Source organism: Eleutherodactylus coqui, chromosome 1 (genome assembly GCF_035609145.1).
Source record: "Eleutherodactylus coqui strain aEleCoq1 chromosome 1, aEleCoq1.hap1, whole genome shotgun sequence".
In the NCBI taxonomy this organism is placed as follows: Eukaryota; Metazoa; Chordata; class Amphibia; order Anura; family Eleutherodactylidae; genus Eleutherodactylus; species Eleutherodactylus coqui.
In genome coordinates, this window is record NC_089837.1 from 393,646,167 (window position 1) to 393,671,886 (window position 25,720).

Genomic DNA, 25,720 nt, shown 5'->3' on the forward strand with positions numbered 1-25,720 from the left:
TAGAACCATTTTTGAGATACATATAAATTATTGATTGACTTTTATTATTTTGTGTGATTAAAAAAGGGCACTTTGGTGTAAGCCGTAGCAATGACACCAACAGCATACCAACAGCACGCTCTCTTGCATGTCCTCTACTCGAAGCACTAGATAGAACAACAGGTTCTCATTAATATCTAGTGCAACCCATCACCACCTGTCATATTTGAAAGTAGCTTTGAACTACAAAAGCTTGGATAACTGTGCTATAAGATACTTATGGCTGCTGGTGGCCATTTTGCACTGAGTGTAATATCTGAGGGCATCTCTACAAAGAAAATTTACCCCTTAAGAGTAAAGTGTGTACATGTACGGCCTCCAGGTATGAGCAATTGCAGGAATGATTAATTGATCATAGTTTTAAAGTTACCCAAGGTGACAAAAAAAGTAAAAACAAGTTTTAAAAAAGTATTTTTTATTTGTTTGTAAACTAAAGGATATTAAACGTAAAGAAGAACTTTTCACATTTGTGAAATAAGATCAAAACCAAATACCCTAAAACATATTTAGTATCACTGCGTCCAAAGTCTGATCTATCAAAATAATGTGCTATTTATCCCAAATTAGTACCATTGTCAGAAAAAAATAAATACATAAATTTGTTGCTCTGTAAAGAAAAATTTGATAAAAGGTGATCAAGAAGTCATATGCAATCCAAAATGGTACCAATAGAAACCACAGATCATTCCGCAAAAAGTGAGCCCTAACACAGCCACATTGTTAGAAACATAAAATGATGGATGCTGTCTAGAGATGAGCGAACACCAAAATGTTCGGGTGTTCGTTATTCGTAACGAACTTCCCGTGATGCTCGAGGGTTCGTTTCGAACAACGAACCCCATTGAAGTCAATGGGCGACCAGAACATTTTTGTATTTCGCCGATGCTCGCTAAGGTTTTCATGTGTGAAAATCTGGGCAATTCAGGAAAGTGATGGGAATGACACAGTGACGGATAGGGCAGGCGAGGGGCTACATGTTGGGCTGCATCTCAAGTTCCCAGGTCCCACTATTAAGCCACAATACCGGCAAGAGTGGGCCCCCCCCCTCCCAACAACTTTTACTTCTGAAAAGCCCTCATTAGCATGGCATACCTTTGCTAAGCACCACACTACCTCCAACAAAGCACAATCACTGCCTGCATGACACTCCACTGACACTTCTCCTGGGTTACATGCTGCCCAACCGCCCCCCCTCCCCCCCACAGCGCACACCAAAGTGTCCCTGCGCAGCCTTCAGCTGCCCTCATGCCACACCACGCTCATGTCTATTTAGAATTGCGTCTGCCATGACGAGGGACCGCAGGCACACACTGCAGAGGTTGGCACGGCTAGGCAGCGACCCTCTTTAAAAGTGGCGGAGCGATAGCCCACAATGCTGTACAGAAGCAATGAGAAATAGAATCCTGTGCCACCGCCATCAGGAGCTGCACACGTGGGCATAGCAATGGGGAACCTATGTGCCACACACTATTCATTCTGTCAAGGTGTCTGCATGCCCCAGTCAGACCGGGCTTTTTAATTCATAGACACAGGCAGGTACAACTCCCTATTGTGAAGTCCCTGTCGACCCACAGCATGGGTGGCTCCCTGGAACCCACCGGCGGTACACAGAAATATCCCATTGCATTGCCCAACACAGCTGAGGTAGTAATGTCGTGCTTAATGCAGGTGGGCTTCGGCCCACACTGCATGCCCCAGTCTGACTGGGGTTCTTTATAAGTGTACAGATGTAGTAAAAACTCCGTGTGCACCTACAGCATGGGTGGGTGCCAGGAAGCCACCGGCGGTACATAGAAATATCCCATTGCATTGCCCAACACAGCTGAGGTAGTAATGTTGTGCTTAACCCTTTCCAATCCAATTTGTATATGGTTTTCCTAGGGGGCTTACTCTTTTTCTGCTGTTATACAACGGCGCTATATGCTGGCTAAAGCCAGTACTGCATGAGCTGACACGTAGGATAGGCTCCGACAGCAGAGAGGCTGGCAATATACAGTAAGAGAACCCCGACGGACGTCTACCAACAACGGAGCTGTACAGCCTTAAACCCTAATATCTTCACAGGTCACACAGTGGACTGGAAAGGGTTAATGCAAGTGGGTTTCGGCCCACACTGCATGCCCCAGTCAGACTGGGGTTCTTTACAAGTGGACACATGTAGGTTTAACTCCCTGTGGACCCACTGCCTGGGTGGGTGCCAGGAAGCCACCGGCGGTACATAGAAATATCCCATTGCATTGCCCAACACAGCTGAGGTAGTAATGTCGTGCGTAATACAGGTGGGCTTCGGCCCACACTGCATGCCCCAGTCAGACGGGTTCTTTAGAAGTGTACAGATGTATTAAAAACTCAGTGTGCACCTACAGCATGGGTGGCTCCCTGGAACCCACCGGCGGTACACAAAAATATCCCATTGCATTGCCCAACACAGCTGAGGTAGTAATGTCGTGCGTAATACAGGTGGGCTTCGGCCCACACTGCATGCCCCAGTCAGACTGGGGTTCTTTACAAGTGGACACATGTAGGTTTAACTCCCTGTGGACCCACTGCCTGGGTGGGTGCCAGGAAGCCACCGGCGGTACATAGAAATATCCCATTGCATTGCCCAACACAGCTGAGGTAGTAATGTCGTGCGTAATACAGGTGGGCTTCGGCCCACACTGCATGCCCCAGTCAGACGGGTTCTTTAGAAGTGTACAGATGTATTAAAAACTCAGTGTGCACCTACAGCATGGGTGGCTCCCTGGAACCCACCGGCGGTACACAAAAATATCCCATTGCATTGCCCAACACAGCTGAGGTAACGTCAGCTGTAATGCAGGTGGCCTTAAAATTAATTTGATTACACTGTAGGCGAGGGCCCACAAAAATTGCTGTATCAACAGTACTAATGTACATCCCAAAAATTGGCCATGGCCAGCCAAGAGGGCAGGTGAAACCCATTAATCGCTTTGGTTAATGTGGCTTAAGTGGTAACTAGGCCTGGAGGCAGCCCAGTGTAACGAAAAATTGGTTCAAGTTAAAGTTCCAATGCTTTTAAGCGCATTGAAACTTATAAAAATTGTTCTGAAAAATTATTTGAGTGAGCCTTGTGGCCCTAAGAAAAATTGCCCGTTCAGCGTGATTACGTGAGGTTTCAGGAGGAGGAGCAGGAGGAGGAGGAGGAGGAATATTAGACACAGATTGATGAAGCAGAAATGTCCCCGTTTTGGATGGTGAGAGAGAACGTAGCTTCCATCCGCGGGTGCAGCCTACGTATTGCTTACGTATCGCTGCTGTCCGCTGGTGGAGAACAGAAGTCTGGGGAAATCCAGCCTTTGTTCATCTTGATGAGTGTTAGCCTGTCGGCACTGTCGGTTGACAAGCGGCTACGCTTATCTGTGATGATTCCCCCAGCCGCACTAAACACCCTCTCCGACAACACGCTAGCCGCAGGACAAGCAAGCACCTCAAGGGCATACAGGGCTAGTTCAGGCCACGTGTCCAGCTTCGACACCCAGTAGTTGTAGGGGGCAGAGGCGTCACCAAGGATGGTCGTGCGATCCGCTACGTACTCCCTCACCATCCTTTTGCAGTGCTCCCGCCGACTCAGCCGTGACTGGGGAGCGGTGACACAGTCTTGGTGGGGAGCCATAAAGCTGGCCAGGCCCTTAAAGACTGTTGCACTGCCTGGGATGTACATGCTGCTCGATCTACGCACATCCCCTGCAACATGGCCCTCGGAACTGCGCCTTCTGCCACTAGCGCTGTCGGCTGGGAATTTTACCATCAGCTTGTCCGCAAGGGTCCTGTGGTATAGCAACACTCTCGAACCCCTTTCCTCTTCGGGAATCAGAGTGGGCAGGTTCTCCTTATACCGTGGATCGAGCAGTGTGTACACCCAGTAATCCGTAGTGGCCAGAATGCGTGCAACGCGAGGGTCACGAGAAAGGCATCCTAACATGAAGTCAGCCATGTGTGCCAGGGTACCTGTACGCAACACATGGCTGTCTTCACTAGGAAGATCACTTTCAGGATCCTCCTCCTCCTCCTCCTCCTCCTCCTCAGGCCATACACGCTGAAAGGATGACAGGCAATCAGCCGGTGTACCGTCAGCAGCGGCCCAAGCTGTCTCTTCCCCCTCCTCCTCATCCTCCTCATGCTCCTCCTCCTCCTCCTGTACGCGCTGAGAAATAGACAGGAGGGTGCCCTGACTATCCAGCGGCATACTGTCTTCCCCCGCCCCCGTTTCCGAGCGCAAAGCAGCTGCCTTTATGGTTTGCAGGGAATTTCTCAAGATGCATAGCAGAGGAATGGTGACGCTAATGATTGTAGCATCGCCGCTCACCACCTGGGTAGACTCCTCAAAATTACCAAGGACATGGCAGATGTCTGCCAACCAGGCCCACTCTTCTGAAAGGAATTGAGGAGGCTGACTCCCACTGCGCCGCCCATGTTGGAGTTGGTATTCGACTATAGCTCTACGCTGTTCATAGAGCCTGGCCAACATGTGGAGCGTAGAGTTCCACCGTGTGGACACGTCGCACAGCAGTCGGTGCACTGGCAGCTTAAAGTGATGTTGCAGGGTGCGCAGGGTGGCAGCGTCCGTGTGGGACTTGCGGAAATGTGCGCAGAGCCGGCGCGCCTTTACGAGCAGGTCTGACAAGCGTGGGTAGCTTTTCAGAAAGCGCTGAACCACCAAATTAAAGACGTGGGCCAGGCATGGCACGTGCGTGAGGCTGCCGAGCTGCAGAGCCGCCACCAGGTTACGGCCGTTGTCACACACGACCATGCCCGGTTGGAGGCTCAGCGGCGCAAGCCAGCGGTCGGTCTGCTGTGTCAGACCCTGCAGCAGTTCGTGGGCCGTGTGCCTCTTATCGCCTAAGCTGAGTAGTTTCAGCACGGCCTGCTGACGCTTGCCCACCGCTGTGCTGCCACACCGCGCGACACCGACTGCTGGCGACATGCTGCTGCTAACACATCTTGATTGTGAGACAGAGGAGGAGGAGGAGGAGGAGGGTGCTTTAGTGGAGGAAGCATACACCTCCGCAGATACCAGCACCGAGCTGGGGCCCGCAATTCTGGGGGTGGGTAGGACGTGAGCGGTCCCAGGCTCTGACTCTGTCCCAGCCTCCACTAAATTCACCCAATGTGCCGTCAGGGAGATGTAGTGGCCCTGCCCGCCTGTGCTTGTCCACGTGTCCGTAGTTAAGTGGACCGTGGCAGTAACCGCGTTGGTGAGGGCGCGCACAATGTTGCGGGAGACGTGGTCATGCAGGGCTGGGACGGCACATCGGGAAAAGTAGTGGCGACTGGGAACTGAGTAGCGCGGGGCCGCCGCCTCCATGATACTTTTGAAGGACTCCGTTTCCACAACCCTATACGGCAGCATCTCAAGGCTGATGAATTTTGCGATGCGGACGGTTAACGTTTGAGCGTGCGGGTGCGTGGCGGCGTACTTGCGCTTGCGCTCGAACACTTGCGCAAGCGACGGCTGAACGGTGCGCTGAACTACACTGCTGGATGGGGCCGAGGACAGCGGAGATGAGGGTGTGGGTGCAGGCCATGAGGCGGTAGTGCCTGTGTCCTGAGAGGGGGGTTGCATCTCAGTGGCAGGTTGGGGCACAGGGGGAGAGGCAGGGGTGCAAACCGGAGGCGGTGAACGGCCTTTGTCCCACCTTGCGGGGTGCTTGGCCATCATATGTCTGCGCATGGTGGTGGTGGTGAGGCTGTTGGTGTTGGCTCCCCGGCTGAGCTTTGCGCGACAAAGGTTGCACACCACTGTTCGTCGGTCGTCAGGCGTCTCTGTGAAAAACTGCCAGACCTTAGAGCACCTCGGCCTCCGCAGGGTGGCATGGCGCGAGGGGGCGCTTTGGGAAACACTTGGTGGATTATTCGGTCTGGCCCTGCCTCTACCCCTGGCCCTGGACACCGCACTGCCTCTTGCAACCTGCCCTGCTGATGCCCTTGACTCCCCCTCTGAAGACCTGTCCTCCTGAGTAAGTGTTGCACACCAGGTGGGGTCAGTCACCTCATCGTCCTGCTGCTCTTCCTCCGAATCCTCTGTGCGCTGCTCCCTGGGACTTACTGCCCTTACTACTACCTCACTGCAAGACAACTGTGTCTGATCGTCATCGTCCTCCTGACCCACAGAAAGTTGTTGAGACAGTTGGCGGAAGTCCCCAGCCTCTTCCCCCGGACCCCGGGAACTTTCGAATGGTTGGGCATCAGTGACGATAAACTCCTCTGGTGGGAGAGGAACCGCTGCTGCCCAATCTAAGCAGGGGCCCGAGAACAGTTCCTGGGAGTGCTCCCGCTCCTGAGCAGGTGTTATTGTAGTGGAGTGAGGAGGCTGGGAGGAAGGAGGAGCAGCAGACAGAGGATTCGGATTGGCAGCAGTGGACGGCGCAGAACTGCGGGTAGACGATAGGTTGCTCGAAGCACTTTCTGCCATCCAGGACAGGACCTGCTCACACTGCTCATTTTCTAATAACCGTCTCCCGCGTGGACCCATTAATTGGGCGATGAATGTGGGGACGCCAGAAACGTGCCTCTCTCCTAATCGCGCAGCAGTCGGCTGCGACACACCTGGATCAGGAGCTTGGCCTGTGCCCACACCCTGACTTGGCCCTCCGCGTCCTCGGCCGCGTCCACGTCCTCTAGGCCTACCCCTACCCCTCAGCATGCTGTATTACCAGTGATTTGATTTCACAGGCAGGAAATAAATTGGCGCAAGACTGCAGGCCAAATATGATTTTTGCCCTTTTTGGAAAACGAAAGGCCCCACTGCCTCTAGTGAATGAATTATCTAAGTTTAATAACTGTGCTGTGTCCCTGCTTATGTGTCACAGAACGTGAGGGTAGCAGAGTTATTATAACTCTTGGAGAGCAGGTATTTTTTTCCCAATTAAGGAAAGCAAATGGCGAAGCCAGCAGTAAAGCGTAGCTGGGTGCGTATGATTTAGCACTGTTCTTCACGCAGCTCACACGTCTCCACCGCCCGTAAGGACGGACAGAGGCTGGACAAATAGATTTGTTTTCAGTTTTTTCCCACCAACAGGCAGCACTGCGTATATTCAATGAACATGAGAAGTTTAATAACTGTGCTGTGTCCCTGCTTATGTGTCACAGAACGTGAGGGTAGCAGAGTTATTATAACTCTGGCAGAGCAGGTATTTTTTTCCCAATTAAGGAAAGCAAATGGCGAAGCCAGCAGTAAAGCGTAGCTGGGTGCGTATGATTTAGCAATGTTTTTCACGCAGCTCACACGTCTCCACAGGCGTAAGGACGGACAGAGGCTGGACAAATAGATTTGTTTTCAGTTTTTTCCCACCAACAGGCAGCACTGCGTATATTCAATGAACATGAGAAGTTTAATAACTGTGCTGTGTCCCTGCTTATGTGTCACAGAACGTGAGGGTAGCAGAGTTATTATAACTCTGGCAGAGCAGGTATTTTTTTTCCCAATTAAGGAAAGCAAATGGCGAAGCCAGCAGTAAAGCGTAGCTGGGTGCGTATGATTTAGCAATGTTTTTCACGCAGCTCACACGTCTCCACAGGCGTAAGGACGGACAGAGGCTGGACAAATAGATTTGTTTTCAGTTTTTTCCCACCAACAGGCAGCACTGCGTATATTCAATGAACATGAGAAGTTTAATAACTGTGCTGTGTCCCTGCTTATGTGTCACAGAACGTGAGGGTAGCAGAGTTATTATAACTCTGGCAGAGCAGGTATTTTTTTTCCCAATTAAGGAAAGCAAATGGCGAAGCCAGCAGTAAAGCGTAGCTGGGTGCGTATGATTTAGCAATGTTTTTCACGCAGCTCACACGTCTCCACAGGCGTAAGGACGGACAGAGGCTGGACAAATAGATTTGTTTTCAGTTTTTTCCCACCAACAGGCAGCACTGCGTATATTCAATGAACATGAAAAGTTTAATAACTGTGCTGTGTCCCTGCTTATGTGTCACAGAACGTGAGGGTAGCAGAGTTATTATAACTCTGGCAGAGCAGGTATTTTTTTCCCAATTAAGGAAAGCAAATGGCGAAGCCAGCAGTAAAGCGTAGCTGGGTGCGTATGATTTAGCACTGTTCTTCACGCAGCTCACACGTCTCCACCGCCCGTAAGGACGGACAGAGGCTGGACAAATAGATTTGTTTTCAGTTTTTTCCCACCAAAAGGCAGCACTGTGTATATTCTATGAATAATAACTGTGTTGTGGCCCTGCCTATACAATTCTTTCCCTGCAGTATCAATGGAGGGTGGAATGCTCTGCAGAGGCGATTTTGAGAAGCCCAAAAAAAATGCAGCACAGCTAACAGCAGCCTGGACAGTACTGCACACGGATAAATATGGCCCTAGAAAGGACCGTTGAGGTTCTTGAAGGCTACACTCACTCCTAACACTCTCCCTGCCTATGCAGCACTTCTGTCCCTAATGCCAGGTGCAACGGTCTGCAGAGCCGATTTTGAGAAAAAAAAAATCCCACTGCTAACAGCAGCCAACACACAGCTATCAGTGGCCCTAATAAGGACCTTTGGGGGGTCTTGAAGCCTACACTAACTACCAATTCTTTCCCTACAGCAGCTCCGGTATAAACAGCACTGTCCCTCATCTAACTCACACCGCATCTGAGGCGAGCCGCGGGAGGGGCCGACTTTTATATTAGGCGAACACCTGATCTCGCCAGCCACTCACAGCAGGGGGGTGGTATAGGGCTTAAACGTTGCAGGGGGAAGTTGTAATGCCTTCCCTGTCTTTCAATTGGCCAGAAAAGCGCGCTAACGTCTCAGGGAAGGAAGTGAAAGTAACCAGAACACCGCATGGTGTTCGTTACGAATAACGAACATCCCGAACACCCTAATATTCGCACGAATATCAAGCTCGGACGAACGCGTTCGCTCATCTCTAATGCTGTCACATCCAGGGGTTTCACCTTTGGTCAATGAGGAAGATCGCGATCCTCTGCCACAGCATTGTTACAGTGTCTAGTGACAAGGGGACTCCCTGCAGAAATGAAGAAATCCTCTGCCACAGCTGTGGCAGAGGACTGCAATGCTATCCCATTGAATTCAATAGAGCCGGTGCTACAGCTGGCTCCATTGAAAGCACTAGGCTGCCTGCAAGCCCTGCAGTAATTTTCAGGGAAGGGTTTTAAATATAAGCCCTTCCCTGAAAAATCATGCCTGAGGAGGTAGCGGGGATGCAAGTGACAGGCTGTGGATGGGACGGAGGGCTCACTCGGCGGTCGGCTTCTGCTCTGACGGTCGGCCGGCACGCAAGACAGAGGTGGGACACAGCGGTGAGAGTCCATGCTGCAGCGTCGGCTTTGCTTGTTGCCGGCCGCGCTGCCTTACCATCAAGCTTACTTTCTTCAGTGCAGAGATTGTAAGGCTAAGTGCATAACTTGTCCTCACCCTAAGCCAGCATGCCCGGCAACAAACTATGCACACGCTGCTAGGACCTTGAAGTCTTGATCCAATCGGGAGCTGGGGGTGTGAGAGGGGCGTTTCTCCTGTCAAACCCCTAGCTTTCGGTGGCGTCAAGATACACTAATACCCCTGTCATGGGCTCAAGACAGTATAGATGCAGGACATTGTTTGCATGTTAGTTTGAACTCTTATATGTTGTATAAATGAGTCAAATCTCTAATTTCTTGAAATACAGTCTACTTTTCAATTGTGGCATGAACTGTGAGGAAACTTTATGAATGCACTTAGGTTGTTTGATAATTTACTTGCATAAAAAGGTGTTCATTCATATTTCTAAAGACCAACACAAATAGTTGGTATTTTTAGTGGTAGAGAGGTAGCTCTCCAGTAGCATCTAATGCAGCTAGTTTAAGGACAGTGCTTACCATATTTCCCAGATGTTGGGCATGTTTGGAGAAATCTGATGCATTCTGCAGTTTCGTATCCTATGTGTTATATTAGTCTTAATAAAGTAACTAGTAGTTTAATGAATAGTTTCTGAGATGTTCATAAGTAATGTATATTTTCTTACTAAGTTATTTCTCCAGAAAGTTCATGATTGAGGCTTCATCAGTTTATATAGCAACAGCCAGGAATATTTCAAAGAAATTGATGAAATTGTCTATGTTTTGTGCAGTAATTCATGATTTATTCAGATAGAATACATGTATTCTAGCTGAATCTGTATTCTATCTATCTGAAAATGTATTCATTTTGTCTTGCAGGGCTGTATGAAAACTATCCAACCAATGCAGAACCAGAATGCTGTGATGTCAGATGGGATTTATCAAGAGATAACCAATCCAAAGGGACTATAAAACAACACCAGGACTCAACGTTGTGTCACAGGACGTCACTCACAGCTTCATCAGCATCCAGACTGTGCAACAGCAGACTTAAACTGTGCGTTCTCGTACTGATACTATTACATACCGTACTAGCAGTTTCAGCAGCACAAAACTCAACAGGACTGGGTTTTGAAAACATAAGAATTTTGGAAGACCATTCAACAAATGAGGAATAAAAAAAGGGAAATAATTCACTGGAAAGACACACCTCTGGCCCACTCCAGCAAAACGCTACAGTCACATGTAATAGAAACGAGGTGCTTGTACCTTATGACTCATTTTTACAAGTCAGTCTGTGTAAAAATGGCAAGACGGGCCAGGCTCCAATCTTCAAGGACAAAATGGGACAGCTTTTTATTGACTAAAAGGCTGTATGGTGACTTAAATTTCTCACACCATTTTATACACTGTGTTTTAATGTATGGATTTTTGTTTGATTTTGCACTTGTTAATACAGGATTTTATTTTTTGGGATGGTTTCTCAAGCTATACTGAGTCTTTTCACTGTCTATATATTTCTAGCCATTGTCTGTACTCATCTTTTATGTCCTGTCGATTTCTACTATTGAAGCAGAAGTGCTATGAACACAGTCATAGCAGACAATAACAACACTAGTATCTATTCTGCCCATATACCATTGTTTTACCCATCTCCTTGAGGCAAAAAAAACTATATCACAAAACAAGAAAATAATAGAATATGCTTAGTTTTAACTGTGTGATGATACGTAATATTTACACCCAGACTTCTGGGTGAATGTCATTGTAGCGCAAGACAATAGAATGGGCAAATCTTGTGGACTGTAGCTGGGAGAGGGTAAAAACAGTGAAGAATAACACTCTTTCTTAAAATGTTGGGCAGTTACCCCATTTTATGTGCACCTATAGCAAACTGTGTTGTTCCAGTTCCCATTTCAAAGAAAAAAAAAATGTCCAGTCTTTTCACTGGTCAGTTGAACATGAGCAGCCTTTCAGAATTCTGTATATTGATCCAGTTAAGCTCAGTGAGTAATATAGTTGAAGGCCTTCACATTGGAGGTACAATTTTGGCATTCATTGTGAATTCTGTTTTAATTTCTGCTGTAGTTACAGTATTTCATATCAAACATAGATATATTTGTGTATGTATATTAGGAATATGCAGATATTCGAGTTGTTACGGAAAGGTCCAGAAGAACACTGAAGCCTTTTTTTCAATTGCTAATTTTCTTCTAACCTAGCAAAGCAATGGGGTCTATGTATTTAATACAATGATTTGTTCTACAAAGCATTCAACTTTTTTGGGGGGGTAATACAAGATTTCTTGGTGAAATGTATTTTCGTCTAAATGGCTTAGAATCATTGGTTCCAAAAGGTAAAAAACATAAATGTCAGGTCTTATCAATTTTAGTTATGTAAGAGCTACAACTGAATTGGAAATAGTCATATGTAATTGGTGTAATTGTAATGTACCTGTTATTACACTTGATGGCATTTGTCTTGGATATTTACCATAAATGTATCCATTGGTAAGCCGATAGCCATGGTTGACACTATAAAATTTGGCTTTGACACTATATTAAACAGGTATAGAGATTGACCATGTACACAGAGCATGTACAGGAGTTCATGGAGGGCATCCATCTCCCAAGTACGGGGCCAAGGGGTCTCCGTGTGCTTCTGAACAGGCTACTTAGAGTGTCATATATACAGAGCTATTTTCCTCTACAATACCTCCAAAACTGAGGTATAGTATAGATCCCATGCAGTAGAAGCCCTAATATAGCTCTCTACTGCCAATATATTGCCCCATGCATGAGGCTTTATAACTGAGATAAAGAGCCTGCTTCTTTTTTTTTTCAAAACCAGCATCAATGGGCTTTGTCAATGAGACTTAGCTGCAATACCAGACACAGCTCATAGACAATAGTGGCACAATTTTGGGGAAAAAAAGACAATTTTTATCTTTTAATACAACATTTATAAATGTAAGAATTTCTAACCAAAAGGAATATGTATACACAAGTATGCTGAAAGTTTTAGAATTACCAAGCCTAAGGAAAACCTGACCCCTTATTATGTTCCAATGAGAAGCTCACTAGTGTGTAGCCTCGACATACCGGAATGGGTATGTACAAGACTCAACAGAACAGGAAGTTGTCATGGGGTGGCTCCTGTGATGCTTTCACTTCCCATCGATGCCAGTAAGCACCAGTTATTGAACCCTCTGTACACATTTGTGAATGTCGATATTCAATGAGATTGTGAAGCTCATTGTAAACTGTTACAAAGAGGCCTATGACATTTTATTGTATTACAGTGTGCTTAAGGGAATAACAGACCACACAGTGCTATATGTTCATTAGCATTACCTTCATGCTAGAAACACATTTTTCAGTTATCTCACATTTTGCAGTAACATTAAAGGAAGGAAAATTTATAAGGGCTGTTAAAATAATTAAACTCAGTTTCCTTCCTATTCTCTTTCCACACTTGGGAAGTGCACTTCAAAATGTTTGCTGTGTAGCAGGGATATGAAGGAAAATACTTTAAAAGCAAACACTATGTCTTGATTACGAGGCCTCCCCTTTTATACACTTCATTTTTACTTCTTGTCTCTGCTTCATCTACTACCTGAAATATGTAGGAAGAACCAATACTATGCATTTTTCACTTTTAAGAAATAGTCTCTTTTGTTTGAATCATCCAGAAATTGCGCTGAAACTCAAAAGTCATTTGTACATAATAGCGCAATAGCAAGAAACTGCACCAGACGTCAAATAAAATGAGAAAAAAATGTGTAATATTCTGTTGTTTTGAATCACCTTCAGTATCATCTCTGTGTTCAGAAATACATGGTGCTTTTTCTTGTTGGTCAGGCATGGTTTAAGTTCATTTACATATTGCAAAAATAAGACTAGTAGAATGAATAATATAAAAAAAAGCCTTAATTAATGGTAGAATGTAGATTTTAGGTAGATAGTGTATTTAAATATAGTGGAGCAATAACTGGGTGGTACGTAAGTACAGTAGAAAAGAGCAAAGATGGAGCAATGTTTAAAAAGCACTTAGTAGGTGAGCTCTTGTTCAACTGATCTACTGTTTAAGTACCTGTATGTATGGTCAGTAAACAGTTTGTTCTAACCTTTATCTACCTCTGCTGGGCAAAGGCCAATCAACAGTCTTTTCTTTATGTGTTGTGCTGTGTGTATTATGTATCATATCAATTCCATGTTCATTCACCTTTTTACATATTGCACCATAACAGTAGCAAGGTTCTTATAATTCATATCAATAAATGGTACTTTGGATTGTCAAAATAATACAATAATACTTTTTGAAAACTCTGGAGCTGCTGTATTCTCCTATGGTATTACTGGTAAATAAGACTTTTATGTTTGACTTCTGCTTAAAAATGGGGAATTATGATTGTGTCAAGGTATCGAAAGACGAAATCCGACAAATTTGCAGACAAATGTTTCATTTTACTCATAGTTGCCAACACACTGTATCATTATAATGTGGATGAACAGTCTATAAATATGCAACTATGTTAGGCATTGATACACTTTTATACTATCTATCTATCTATCTAATATCTATCTATCTCATATCTATCTATCTATCTAATATCTATCTATCTCATATCTATCTCATATCTATCTATCTATCTATCTAATATCTATCTATCTATCTATCTATCTATCTAATATCTATCTATCTATCTAATATCTATCTATCTATCTAATATCTATCTATCTCATATCTATCTATCTATCTATCTATCTATCTCATATCTATCTATCTATCTATCTCATATCTATCTATCTATCTATCTATCTATCTATCTATCTATCTAATATCTATCTATCTATCTATCTATCTATCTAATATCTATCTATCTCATATCTATCTATCTATCTACTATCTATCTATCTACTATCTATCTATCTATCTCATATCTATCTATCTATCTATCTATCTATCTATCTATCTATCTGCCTATGTATCCATCCATCTTTGACATAGGAATAAGCAAGAGTTGGCAATTATTTGTAAATCTGTTTCTAGAATGTCTTTCTTTGCTATTTCCTTCAAGTTTCTAAGAATTATTCATTAGATCAATAAACTTTGCAAAGTTTTGTACCCCTTCTAAAAAGAGGGTCTCCCTGTTTTTCTGGAGCTCAGGTAAATTATATCAATGGAAAAAGAATTACTTCTACAATATAGAAAATATTTTATGTAATGAATGAGTAAATAAATATATATTTCTAGGTACGTGTTCCACTGATCAAATATACTTCTATATAAATGGCTCTAAACCAAGATTTCTATATCCAGATATCTGAAAAGGTCTTACAGTAAAAGCATAGATGCACTCTCATTTCTGTGGAGGTCACCTGACAATTATTTTTATATTTTTATGTCTAGTTTTAATGGATTATTTTATTCCTAATTTTAGATGTTCTTCACCATCTACAGACTTACAAGGTGCTTTAGATAGAAAGTCTATAAATAATATATGGTGACTGATTCCAGCTGTAGAACCACGTGATGAAGATATTATAGGATATTTGAAGCAGAATTATTTATGAATTATTTTTTTATGAAAACACAAAGTGATGTTTCTATCAAGCAAAACAGACTGCCTGCAATCAATATATTTATACGTATGCTTTGATGTTGATTTTGCTTGAAATCTATCCATTCTAGGATCATTCTATGATACTTTGAGTAGCACACAAAAAGTTATGGACTTCCTATAGCTGTATTTTAACATTAAATGACTAACTATAGAGTATTAGAAATATAGAATATATTTGTTTTCCTTCAATTCCCATAGTAGATTCTAGTTTCAGAGATATATTATTTTACAAGCTACATATTTTTCTATTTACAGATACATTAGTGTAGTTGGCTATGCACTGACATAAAAATGGTACATTGTTTTTCATGATATGGGTTTATTTAAATGTCATTATTAAGAAACAGCTTTCACTAAGTGCATTTTTTGTCCCACAGAAAATTTGAGAAATTCTTATTTGAAAATAAGTTTTTTTGGTGAATTTAGTGTTCAGTGAAGACATAAAAGTTAAAACACAAAGACTCTGCTCATGCAATAAAAGGTGCGATACTCACCTGTCTGATACTTTAATTAGACTTTTCACAATGTCAATGCTGTCCTGACCATCAGTAGAATACATGCTACCTCTATAATAGCATATATACTGCTGAATAAAGCAACAGCCTATAATAAAACAGCTGCAATCTACTGAAGAACGGGAAGTTCTGGATACTAGACTCTCTTCTCAGCATTACCTAGTCCAGAAGCCAGAACTTCATTCCTCACTCCTCTTGCAGTCCATCAGTGAAGAAGTGCTGTTTTATGGTCTGTTCCTCCATAAATAGAATATATTTGGTTGTAAATAGCAGTTTTTGTTTCACTGAGAGTTTTTAAGAGGGTAGCGATATAGACTTTTTGTTGCTCCCCTGCTATGATTGCCTTTGCTCATTTCAAAGATATGTTACAGAACTACCGTATATGCAAATAGTATAGATTCAGTTTGGTTCACCACTATGCTTTGAAGTTTCCTCTTTGGCCCCCTAATATTTTGTTATGTTGAATATTACAGTTGGAAGCAAACTGTGTCTAGAGTCTTATTTACCAGTAGCAATTTATCATAATTTCTATGTTATGCCTAATGTCTTTTATATCTAATTCCTTATGTATCAGCAAGTCTTAAACCTGAATTGTATGTGTTTTCTGTTGTCTTTTTCTGTTGTTGATCTGTTTGAACTTGTTTGTATTTACATTCCCTTTAAATATTATTTATTTTTATTTTTCTGTTACTTTTTTGTTCAACTTGAGGAATGGCTACTTCTGTATAATGTGTTCTCCTTTACAAAGTACTTCCAGTGTAGCAGTGAGACCGGCGCCTCCCTTTTGGAGACTGCTATAAAACTGCAAACAGACAAGTACCTGCATTTGAAATGAAACAATAATAATCATGTATGATGCAGATTTCATTCCATCCCTTTGCCATCAGTAATAATTGTATGGCACAGATTTGAGCATGCTTGTGTTGTGTGCATCTTACTTTGCCAGAATGAATTTGCATCTTGCCACCATTGTAACCACTCTCCTTTACCCCCCTCATGCTGTATGCCTATACATACATGATTAAAATGGTTTAAAAAAAAAACAAAAAACAAGAAATACAAAATACAAAACAATATTTCTGGAAATCATAATAATGGTTTTTATTTTTGTATTCTCGTGGTACAGATTACTGCCATGTCTCTTCTGTCTTATTTTCAGCAATAGGGAAGATTCACATTTTGTGCAATATGTTAAAACTGCTAAGCCAAATGTCATTCTACACAATCAGAGCTATATGTTATTATTACTTACTGGCATTAACATTGATATTACATTATACTGGGATTTTTGTTCATTAAAGAGACAGTATTCATTTTTCAAATATGGTACCAGAAGGGTGTCCTTCTTGTAATGAAACTAGAAATGGGACTTAACCCTTTCCAATCCAATTTGTATCCTGGTTTTCCTAGGGGGCTTACTCTTTTTCTGCCATTATACAACAGCGCTACATGCTGGCTAAAGCCAGTACTGCATGAGGTGACACGTTGGATAGGCTCCGACAGCAGAGAGGCTGGCAATAAACAGTAAGAGAACCCCGACGGACGTCCTCCAACATCGGAGCTGTACAGTCTTAAATCATAACGTCTTCAGACGCCAGACAGTGGATTGGAAAGGGTTAATAGAAGGCAGTAGAGATTAAAAATAAATTGAAACCATACATGGCAATGCTTAAAGGAGTTGTCAGTTGTAAACTGTTGATGGCCTATCCTCATGATAGACCATTGATTGTAGATTGGCTAGAGTCTGCATCGGGGATCTCCGCTGATCAACTGTTTGCTGGGACGGTGCGCTTATACACACAGCGGATTTCTGCATGAAGCAGACCCAGTGCCATTCTCACGGCTGTGGGCAATCCTGTTGGTATTACAGGCAAAGTTCCCATTCACTTCAGTAGGAACTTTGCATTTAATACCAAGCCGGCCACTGCAGTGAGAATGGAGTTCAGTACATAGGCGCATTGGGCCAGTGAACAGCTGATTAGCAGGGGACCCAGGAGGTGAACCACATACTATGGATGGCTTATCCTTAAGATAATGTTTAGAAAAAAAGATTTTTATCCCACCTTAGACGGCTTCTAGCTCCTGGTTCCATGCAGCAGGTGCGTCTCCAAGTGCTTGTACAGCCTTGCAGTCACTTTGGCTTTCTTTCAAAAGTAAGTTCCATAAAAGGGGAGGCACTGGTGTGAGAAACTTGCTGCTTTATTGTTTAAAAATTGTGCATATTCACAGAAAAACAAGGACCGGTTTCAACTCTGTCAGTAGTTTACAACTGGACAACCCCTTAAAGTAGCAAATGCTACATTACCGTGTTATGTCACATCCACTTTTGCACGGTCACCACATTTAGAAAAGAACTATCTTGGTATATTGGACAGGCAAGTTATATTTATTTTCATATATACAGTAAAATGAAGAACAATTGTGGAAAAATGGAATTTCGGTCAGTTACAGTATAATAATTCTTTTACAGATTATAATTCACATTCACAAATTATAATTCATCCATTTTTCAAGTACCCAATTTTCCCTTTATTACTACTTTTTCTCTAAAATATTCATTTATATGGGCACAATGTAAAGCTGCAAGTCTGGTCATAGCAACGTGACCATCATCTATCACAAAATGACGTAGGCACAGATATCAGTCTCTGCCACACAGTACTAAGGAATATTATCAGGAACATCTTGATAGAGATGTTAGGAAGGAAAGCACACAGTTTCACTTACAACAATGGAAAAAACAAAACATTTATCTATGCATATAAAATGAAATGTCTTGACTGACTGGTTCATCAACACAGAGCCGAAACTACTGAAGTAAGAAACAGGAAATTTGGACTACAGCTTCTTAGTATAACGTAGAGATTCACTAAGAAAGGATTTTTTGAAATTCAGTCTCTAAGGGGTTGTAAAAGGGGGTCAAAGTTTGTATGGGAAAGCAATATCTAATGCACCTAGGAACTCGAAACCTGGCAAAAAAAGGTCCTTGCTGCGCGTATTAAATCCTCTGCAGGGAGTCCCCTCACGACTGAACACTGTGACAGCACTGTCACAGTGTTCAGTGATGATGGGACTTCCTGCGAGAACAAAAAAAAAACCCTCCCACAGCTGTGGCAGACGATCGTGATGTACTCCCATTGCTTTCAATGCGGCCAGCGTTGCAGCCACCCTATTGAAAGCAATGGGATGCAGATAACCCCCGCAGTGATTTTCAGGGAAGGGCTCGAAATATAGGCTCTTCCCTGAAAATCATCCCTAGGTGTAGAAAGAAAAAAACATTACTCACCCAGCAGCGTTATCCAGGCTCTCTCTTGCATGTCGGCACTGATCTAAAGCACTTTCTTCTTGCTGGAAAATTAAAAAACCTCACCTCTGGAAAGTGCTGATCTGATTGGCTGAGCACAATGGGCATGGAGCTACAGTCATGTGCATTTTGATAATGCGTGGGGCGCTTTTTCAAAATACGCAAAAAAATAATCTGACTGAGCCCTCAGTGTGAGTTCAGGACATAACAGCAAAATAGTCAGCCCTAGAATGGTGAAATCATTCCAATGATTCATCACATCCTCCAATATCTCCTCCTGTTAAATGTTATCTATTGCTCCCTGTTATCGGCCTTTTCATAATGAGGAGAACATGACTGTAGTGGGGTAACAAACAAAATCATATTTCCCTACATATGTGTGACTGATAATACATGGTGGGCATGGAAAAGTAGGCTGGCACCACACTCTTATGAAAACTGTCTAAAATAAAATCTGTCTTTGCTGCCCATAGCAACCAAGCACAACACAGCTTTCATTTTACCTCAGCAGTATAGCAACCAATCAGAGCGCAGCTTTCATTTCTTACGCTGCTGAAGTAAAATGAAAGCTGTACTGTGATTGGTTGCTTTGGGCAATAAAAACAGATTTTTATTTTGGACAACTTTCATATATTTCATCTACAATGGTTGTTAAAGTTTTAAACATAAATAGCACAATGGTGCCTCATACCATCATACCTATTATTGGTGATGATGCTTGCCTGTTGAGAGCAATATCCTGTACTTTGTATGATACTCAAGTCATGTCCAGGAAGGTGCATGAGGAGATATTGGAGGATGTGGTGAATCGCTTGGATGATTTCGCCATTTTATTTCATGATGGTAATGGGAATAATTATAACAGTTCTGCTGACTATTTTCTAATATGTTGTGACCTCACACTTCTGGTGGTTTGTGTGAATTAGTAGCAGCCGGACAAATATTTAGGTCAATCTTTGAAGTCTATCACAATGGAGAGTTGTATGGAAAGTTCAGAGTTTAAGGGAATCCCGTAAATAGACTGCGTTTTACTTCTTTGCAAGGTCTTTCTAACTGACATTCTTCATGTTTACCTGCTTTTTGAAGCAGTGTCAAACACACTTCCCATTCCTCAGCTTGAAGGTACTTCTAATTCATGGAAAACTGCTGAGCAAGCTTTACTGATGGGATCAGAAGAAGACAGCTTAACAAAGCCACTACTAGGTACACAAAAAAATTAGGGAAGCTCACCGTACTGCAGTGACCGCTTACCAACAAAAGAATCCACAGGCTCATAGAGCTGCAGCAGCTAAATATCAGGAAAATAAACTTGAAGTTCATAGAGCTGCTGCAGCTAAGTACCACGGAAATAAACTGGAGGTTCATAGAGCTTCTGCAGCTAATCATCAGCAGAATACCCCCGAGGTTCATAGAACTGCAGCAGCTAAATACCAAGAAAAAAACTGGGGGTTCATAGAGCTGCTGCAGCTAATTATCAACAGAATAACCCCTAAGATTTACAGAGCTGGAGCAGCTAAATACCAAGAAAATAAAGTTGAGGTCCATAGAACATCATCAGCTAAATAACTCCGAAATTCACAGCAGCTGTTCACAGATATGGCAGGAATAATCTAAGAAGCCAATTGGAAAGTCAATCGTTTCTATAAAAGGTTAAAGTTTTGTCTGGAATGTTGTACCTAAGTGTAAAGAAGAGGCTCCTGATATGTGTTGCAAATTCCGACTTTTGAGTATTTGCCTGAGCTGCTCTATAGCTTAATTCTGGGTCTTCACCCGGAGCAGATACATATTATGGACTGCATTAGAAAATACAGTAGTTAGTTTCAAATGATGTCCTTAGGAGCCAAGCAAATTGTAGAAAATGGTTTTATGCCCACTTTCAAAGTGCAAGGAAAAGTGTACCACTTAGTTGGTAGTCTGCTGCCTTTGCCCCAACAAAAACCTCTATTTCTACAAATTTGTATTATTGGTGAAGATGAACGAGAAGCAAGCTTGAGATGCAGCAATTTGCCTGGCGTGAAACACAATTTGGTTAAACAGTTCTAAGCCATGCTGCACAATAAAAACCTGTACCTAATGCACTTAAAAACAACTACAGAGTAAATACCTTAAAATTTGAGGTGAAAAGTTTGAAGTTGTTATCCATGCCAATAGAAAACCATCAATGCTCATAGGGGACTCTTTAATGCATCTCCAGCAAGCATAGCGGCTCTGGTCATAATTGGACAGTAGTTAGAACAAACAATATTGTGTTATAAAGCCATCATAACAAATTGCAATGTAGCAGTGAGTTGCACCATTTGTACAATGCCTTAAGGCCCATTTAGATGGGACGAATGTCGGGCAAACGATGCCCGACACTCGTCCCTGCACATAGCAGCTCTCGTGCTCCTGCACAGGAGCTAGTATCGCTTGCTCACAGCAGTGCAGCTGCTGGAGATTTCTCTCCTCGTGCTCCCCCGCCCCTCTCCATTGATTTAACATAGCTGCCTTTCAGTAGTGAACGGCTGCTATTTACACTGAACGATCATCGTTCAGTTCATGCTGCATAAACGATGGATGATGAGCTGAATGATCATCATTCAGTGTAAATAACAGCTGTTCAGTATTGAACGGTCGCTATGTTACGTCAAAGGAGAGGGGCGGAGGAGCACAAGGAGAGAAATCTCCTGCAGCCTCCCCACCCCCTGCTGGCCGCTCTGTGAGTGAGTCAGTAATACTAGCTCCCGTGCAACAGCATGGGAGCGAGTATGTGCAGGGAAGAATGTCGGGCATCGTTTGCATGACATTTGTCCAGTCTAAATGGACCCTTACAGTACCCACTGCCATTATGCTATGGTGAGGATGGTTATTCTATTGATATTTCCAATGTGTGACACTAAAGCAAAGTTACTCCTTAAAAAAAACTGTATCTGCATTAAATTTTTACTCCCACCGCATGATCACCAGAGAAACTGATACTAACCGTTTGCGTTTGCTGTATTATTGAGCTCTTTTCAGTCAATATTTAGTTGATATGTATGCAAAAATAGAGACCAAGCGATTAGGTTATATTAATAACAACCAAGCACCACTCAGAGAAGACAGCTATATACATCGTAAAGATGCTATAGGGAGGCAGGATACCGAAGCTAGTCAGCTTGGGTAAATGGGGGTGCTCCCGTCCTCTTTCACTGGTTCACCTCGATATATGCATGAAAAAGCTCCAGACACCATGATGTATGTCTGTTATTACGGTCATCCTGACTCTTTCATCACATTTACAAGTAATCCTTGAAGAAAAGAAAATTGCAGAGGTATTGCTGCCTGGTCAAAAGCCCTACGATTAGAGATGAGCGAGTATACTCACTAAGGCACATTACTCGAGCGAGTAGTGCCTTAGCCGAGTATCTCCCCGCTTGTCTCTAATGATTCGGGGGCCGGCACTGGTGACAGGTGAGTTGTGGCGGGGAGCAGGGGGTGGCGGGGGGTAAGAGAGGGAGAGAGAGATCTCCCCTCCGTTCCTCCCCGCTCTCCCCCGCTAGCCCCCAAATCTTTAGAGACGAGCAGGGAGATACTCGGCTAAGGCACTACTTGCTCAAGTAATGTGCCTTAGCGAGTATACTCGCTCATCTCTACCTACGATCATCATGACATCATAGCTAGAGTATTTCACTTAAAAGCTAAAGCATTAATGGCATTGCTAACAAATGGGCATTTGTTTGGAAAAGTGCTTTGTTTTATATATTCTGTTGAATGGCAAAAGAGAGGTCTTCCTCATATCCACATTTTGTTGTGACAAGAGCAACACATTATGTTATCTGTGCAGAGATACTAAAACCTGAAAAAGATCCCCTCCTTCATGAAGTTATCAAGGCCAATGTGATCCATGGGCCTTGTGGTAATCCAATGCACCTTGTATGAAAGTATCTTTGACCCCTCCTGAATGAAAGTCAAACAGGAGACAACGGATACCCCCAGTACTGGAAAAGACCTCTAAAGGACGGTGGTTTCACCGTTGAAATCAATGGTGTAACCCTGGATAACCGCTGGGTGGTGCCTTATAATCCTGTTCTTTCATGTTGCCCATATTAACATAGAGTATTGCAGTTCTGTAAAATCTATTAAATATGTTAATAAAGGTAGCTACCAGGCTTCATTTGGTCTTGAAAATGATAGTGATTAGATCGAACTGTAAGAAAGTGGTCAAAACATCAGCAGTTCTGAGGCCATCTGGTGGATTCTGGCATTTCCCATACATGAAAGGCTTCTAACAGTCATTCATCTCGCTGTGCATTTGGAAAATGGCTAACATATCTATTTTAATCCAAATGACAATAAGAATTTGCTACAGAAGGTTAACAGCCCCCAGAAAACTATACTTTTAGCATTTTTTGACCTATGCAAGACAGTTGATTTTGCAAAAACTCTTATGCGGAAGTTCCTTCCTACTGTGTATAGAAAAGTAAAAGATTTGAGAGAAAACATGGAAATGATGTTGATGGCAGGCCAGAAGTAAAAGAGGGATCAAGCTTTGGACAGAGTGTACACCATCCACCCTAATAACACTGAGTGCTATTATCTTCATCTTCTAATTCATGAAATTGTAGGAACAACGTCATTATTGGATTTGAAGACTGTTAATGGTATTGTGCTTCCGATATATCAATCAGTCTGTAAGGTTCTAGACTTGCTAGAGGATGATAAGAGGTGGAATGCTACTTTGGAAGAAGCCTCACTTTGTGATTCTCCTCTCAGACTACAGGAACTTTTCTCAGTATTGTTGCTCTTGCAATTTCTGCATTACTGTTAGAATTTCTTTAGCTGGCACTCTTTCTACTGTTTCTAGGCTGGAGCTAGCCCCCTGCGACAAAGTGACTCCAACTGCGGTCTGGGGCTTTGGGACAATACTATTGGCCCGTGAGATGGCCTCTACCTGCACGTCATGAAATTTAGCATTAGTCTCTCGTCGTATAAAGTCCTGCATAGCAACAGTCAAACTGCCGTCACAGATCCCCAGAACAAACTGGTCACGGAGAGTCCGATCAGGGTTACAGAAGGCCGGTGAGCCTCTTTCCTTTCCTTGAATATCTCGGATCAGTTCTTGTAGGGCATTTGCATATTGGGGGAGACTTTCATTCTCCTGTTGCACTCTCTGGAAGAATTGAGCCTGCAGGGATCCCAGCAATGCTGTTTCTCCATAGATGGTTTCTAGAATCTGTACCACTTGCTCAAATGTCTGCCTTTGATCGAATGACCTTAATATCACTGTGGTCTTAGCATCACCTTGTAACGTCAATATTGCTAGCTCTACTAGTACTTCTGGTGCGGTCTGGTACATTCGCTGGACCATTCTTATCTGCTCCACCCACATACTCACAGACATATTATTGCCATCAAATTTAACTAACTGACTCACTATAGCTCCTGCTGGCATTCCTCCTCTGGCACCATCCCCTCAAACTGGTGCGTTGCCGTCCATTCTGGAAAGCGGATTCTGCCGACTAACGCCAATTTGTGAACCGAGAGCAAGGCAGGTGGTTTGGTCTCCGCAACCAGAAAGGACGCACACGGGGTGGTCAAGTTAAGAAAAATGTATTTACTACAGGTTAATAAAGGCAAGTTAATGGTAAAAGAACAGGAATAAGGACAAGCAAAATTCACAGTATAGTTTGAACAATTCAGGTTAGATTTCACAATATATTCCACGTTTACTATGTCCACCTCCACAGCACGGACACTGAAAGAACAATAGTCCCAAAACTATCCCTAACTGACCCTAACTTCACATTTGGGTGCGCACCCCTCTTACCAGTGGTCCGGGTGGACTGCTTACAGTGTGTAGAAGCGTGCGTTGGGGCCCAATGTCGTTCCTTCCTTGTATAGCGAAGCGTCCTCTCCTCACGGTTATCACAACATCCGAGGCAATAAGATCCTTCTCAGCAGGCAGGAAAACCAAATGGATGCAATGGAATCCAACAGCAAGTAGCTCAGCACAATGACAGTCCTGCAGAATCCATACACCGCGGTGTGATATAAGCCAGGGGTTGTGCAGTTACCATCCGGTACTCAACAGCACTGCCAGTCTTTAGCTTTGGTGGCAATGTCCACAGCCACAATGTCAGTAGTACTGGTTAGCCACTGGGCACAGTCCTTTCAGCATGGCTCCACTGAACATACTGTCTCTTTATACTCTGTCTGCCTCTGGACTGAATTACACACAGGTTAGCTGCACAGGAAAGTCCTCTAAGATCTCCACACACTCTCAATACAGCACAGACACTTGGTTCTCTCTCTGTGTCGTCACATCCTGCTTCCTTCTCACACTCTGTCTGCAGACAGGCAGGCTGACCTCATAGGGGTGTGTCCCTCCAGCATCACATTCCCATTGCAGGGGCTGCTGACCAGAATCACAGAAACACATATACACTCAAGTTTAACACAGTATAAACAAATGAAACTTGGCACATCATTGGGCTGTATATTACAACATAACAGCAATTATACTGTAGTGACACAGCGTTAGGCAGGCAGATGTGAATCCATCTTGCCACAAGGTACCAATGAAAGACTCATACATTATGCAGCTATATAAACTGAACATCCATAGATGGGCAAGGCTGCAGGCTTAGAATATAAAATGTCAATTGCACAATGATAATAAAATTTCAATAAGTAAAGATGGGATTCAACTTTATGTCAGCACCCACTATAGGACGTCCCGCACAAAATGAGCCCTCACACAATCATGTCGACAGAAAGATAAAAAAGTTATGGGTGCCAGAAAATGGCAGCAGAAAATAATTTAAAAAAATTAAATATATCTTAGAAAAAAAATAAAATCAGTACAGCCCACCAAAAATATATAAATTTGGTATCATAATAATTGTACTTACCATAGCATAAAGTTATCAGGTCATTTTTGTTGCAGTTTGTGTGTCATAGAAGCAAGACGCACCGAAAGAT

At 43.2% G+C, this 25,720-nt stretch overlaps 1 protein-coding gene across 1 annotated transcript in view; it reads left to right on the forward strand.

Annotated features, from left to right (window-relative positions):
• NALF1 (NALCN channel auxiliary factor 1) overlaps window positions 1-10,511 on the forward strand; it is a 474,399-nt gene extending 463,888 nt beyond the window's left edge. Inside the window, exon 3 of the mRNA XM_066579955.1 lies at window positions 10,213-10,511. Within this exon, the coding sequence (XP_066436052.1) occupies window positions 10,213-10,511 (299 nt within the window). The remainder of the gene's footprint in view (window positions 1-10,212) is intronic.
• The last annotated feature ends 15,209 nt before the right edge of the window (window positions 10,512-25,720 follow it).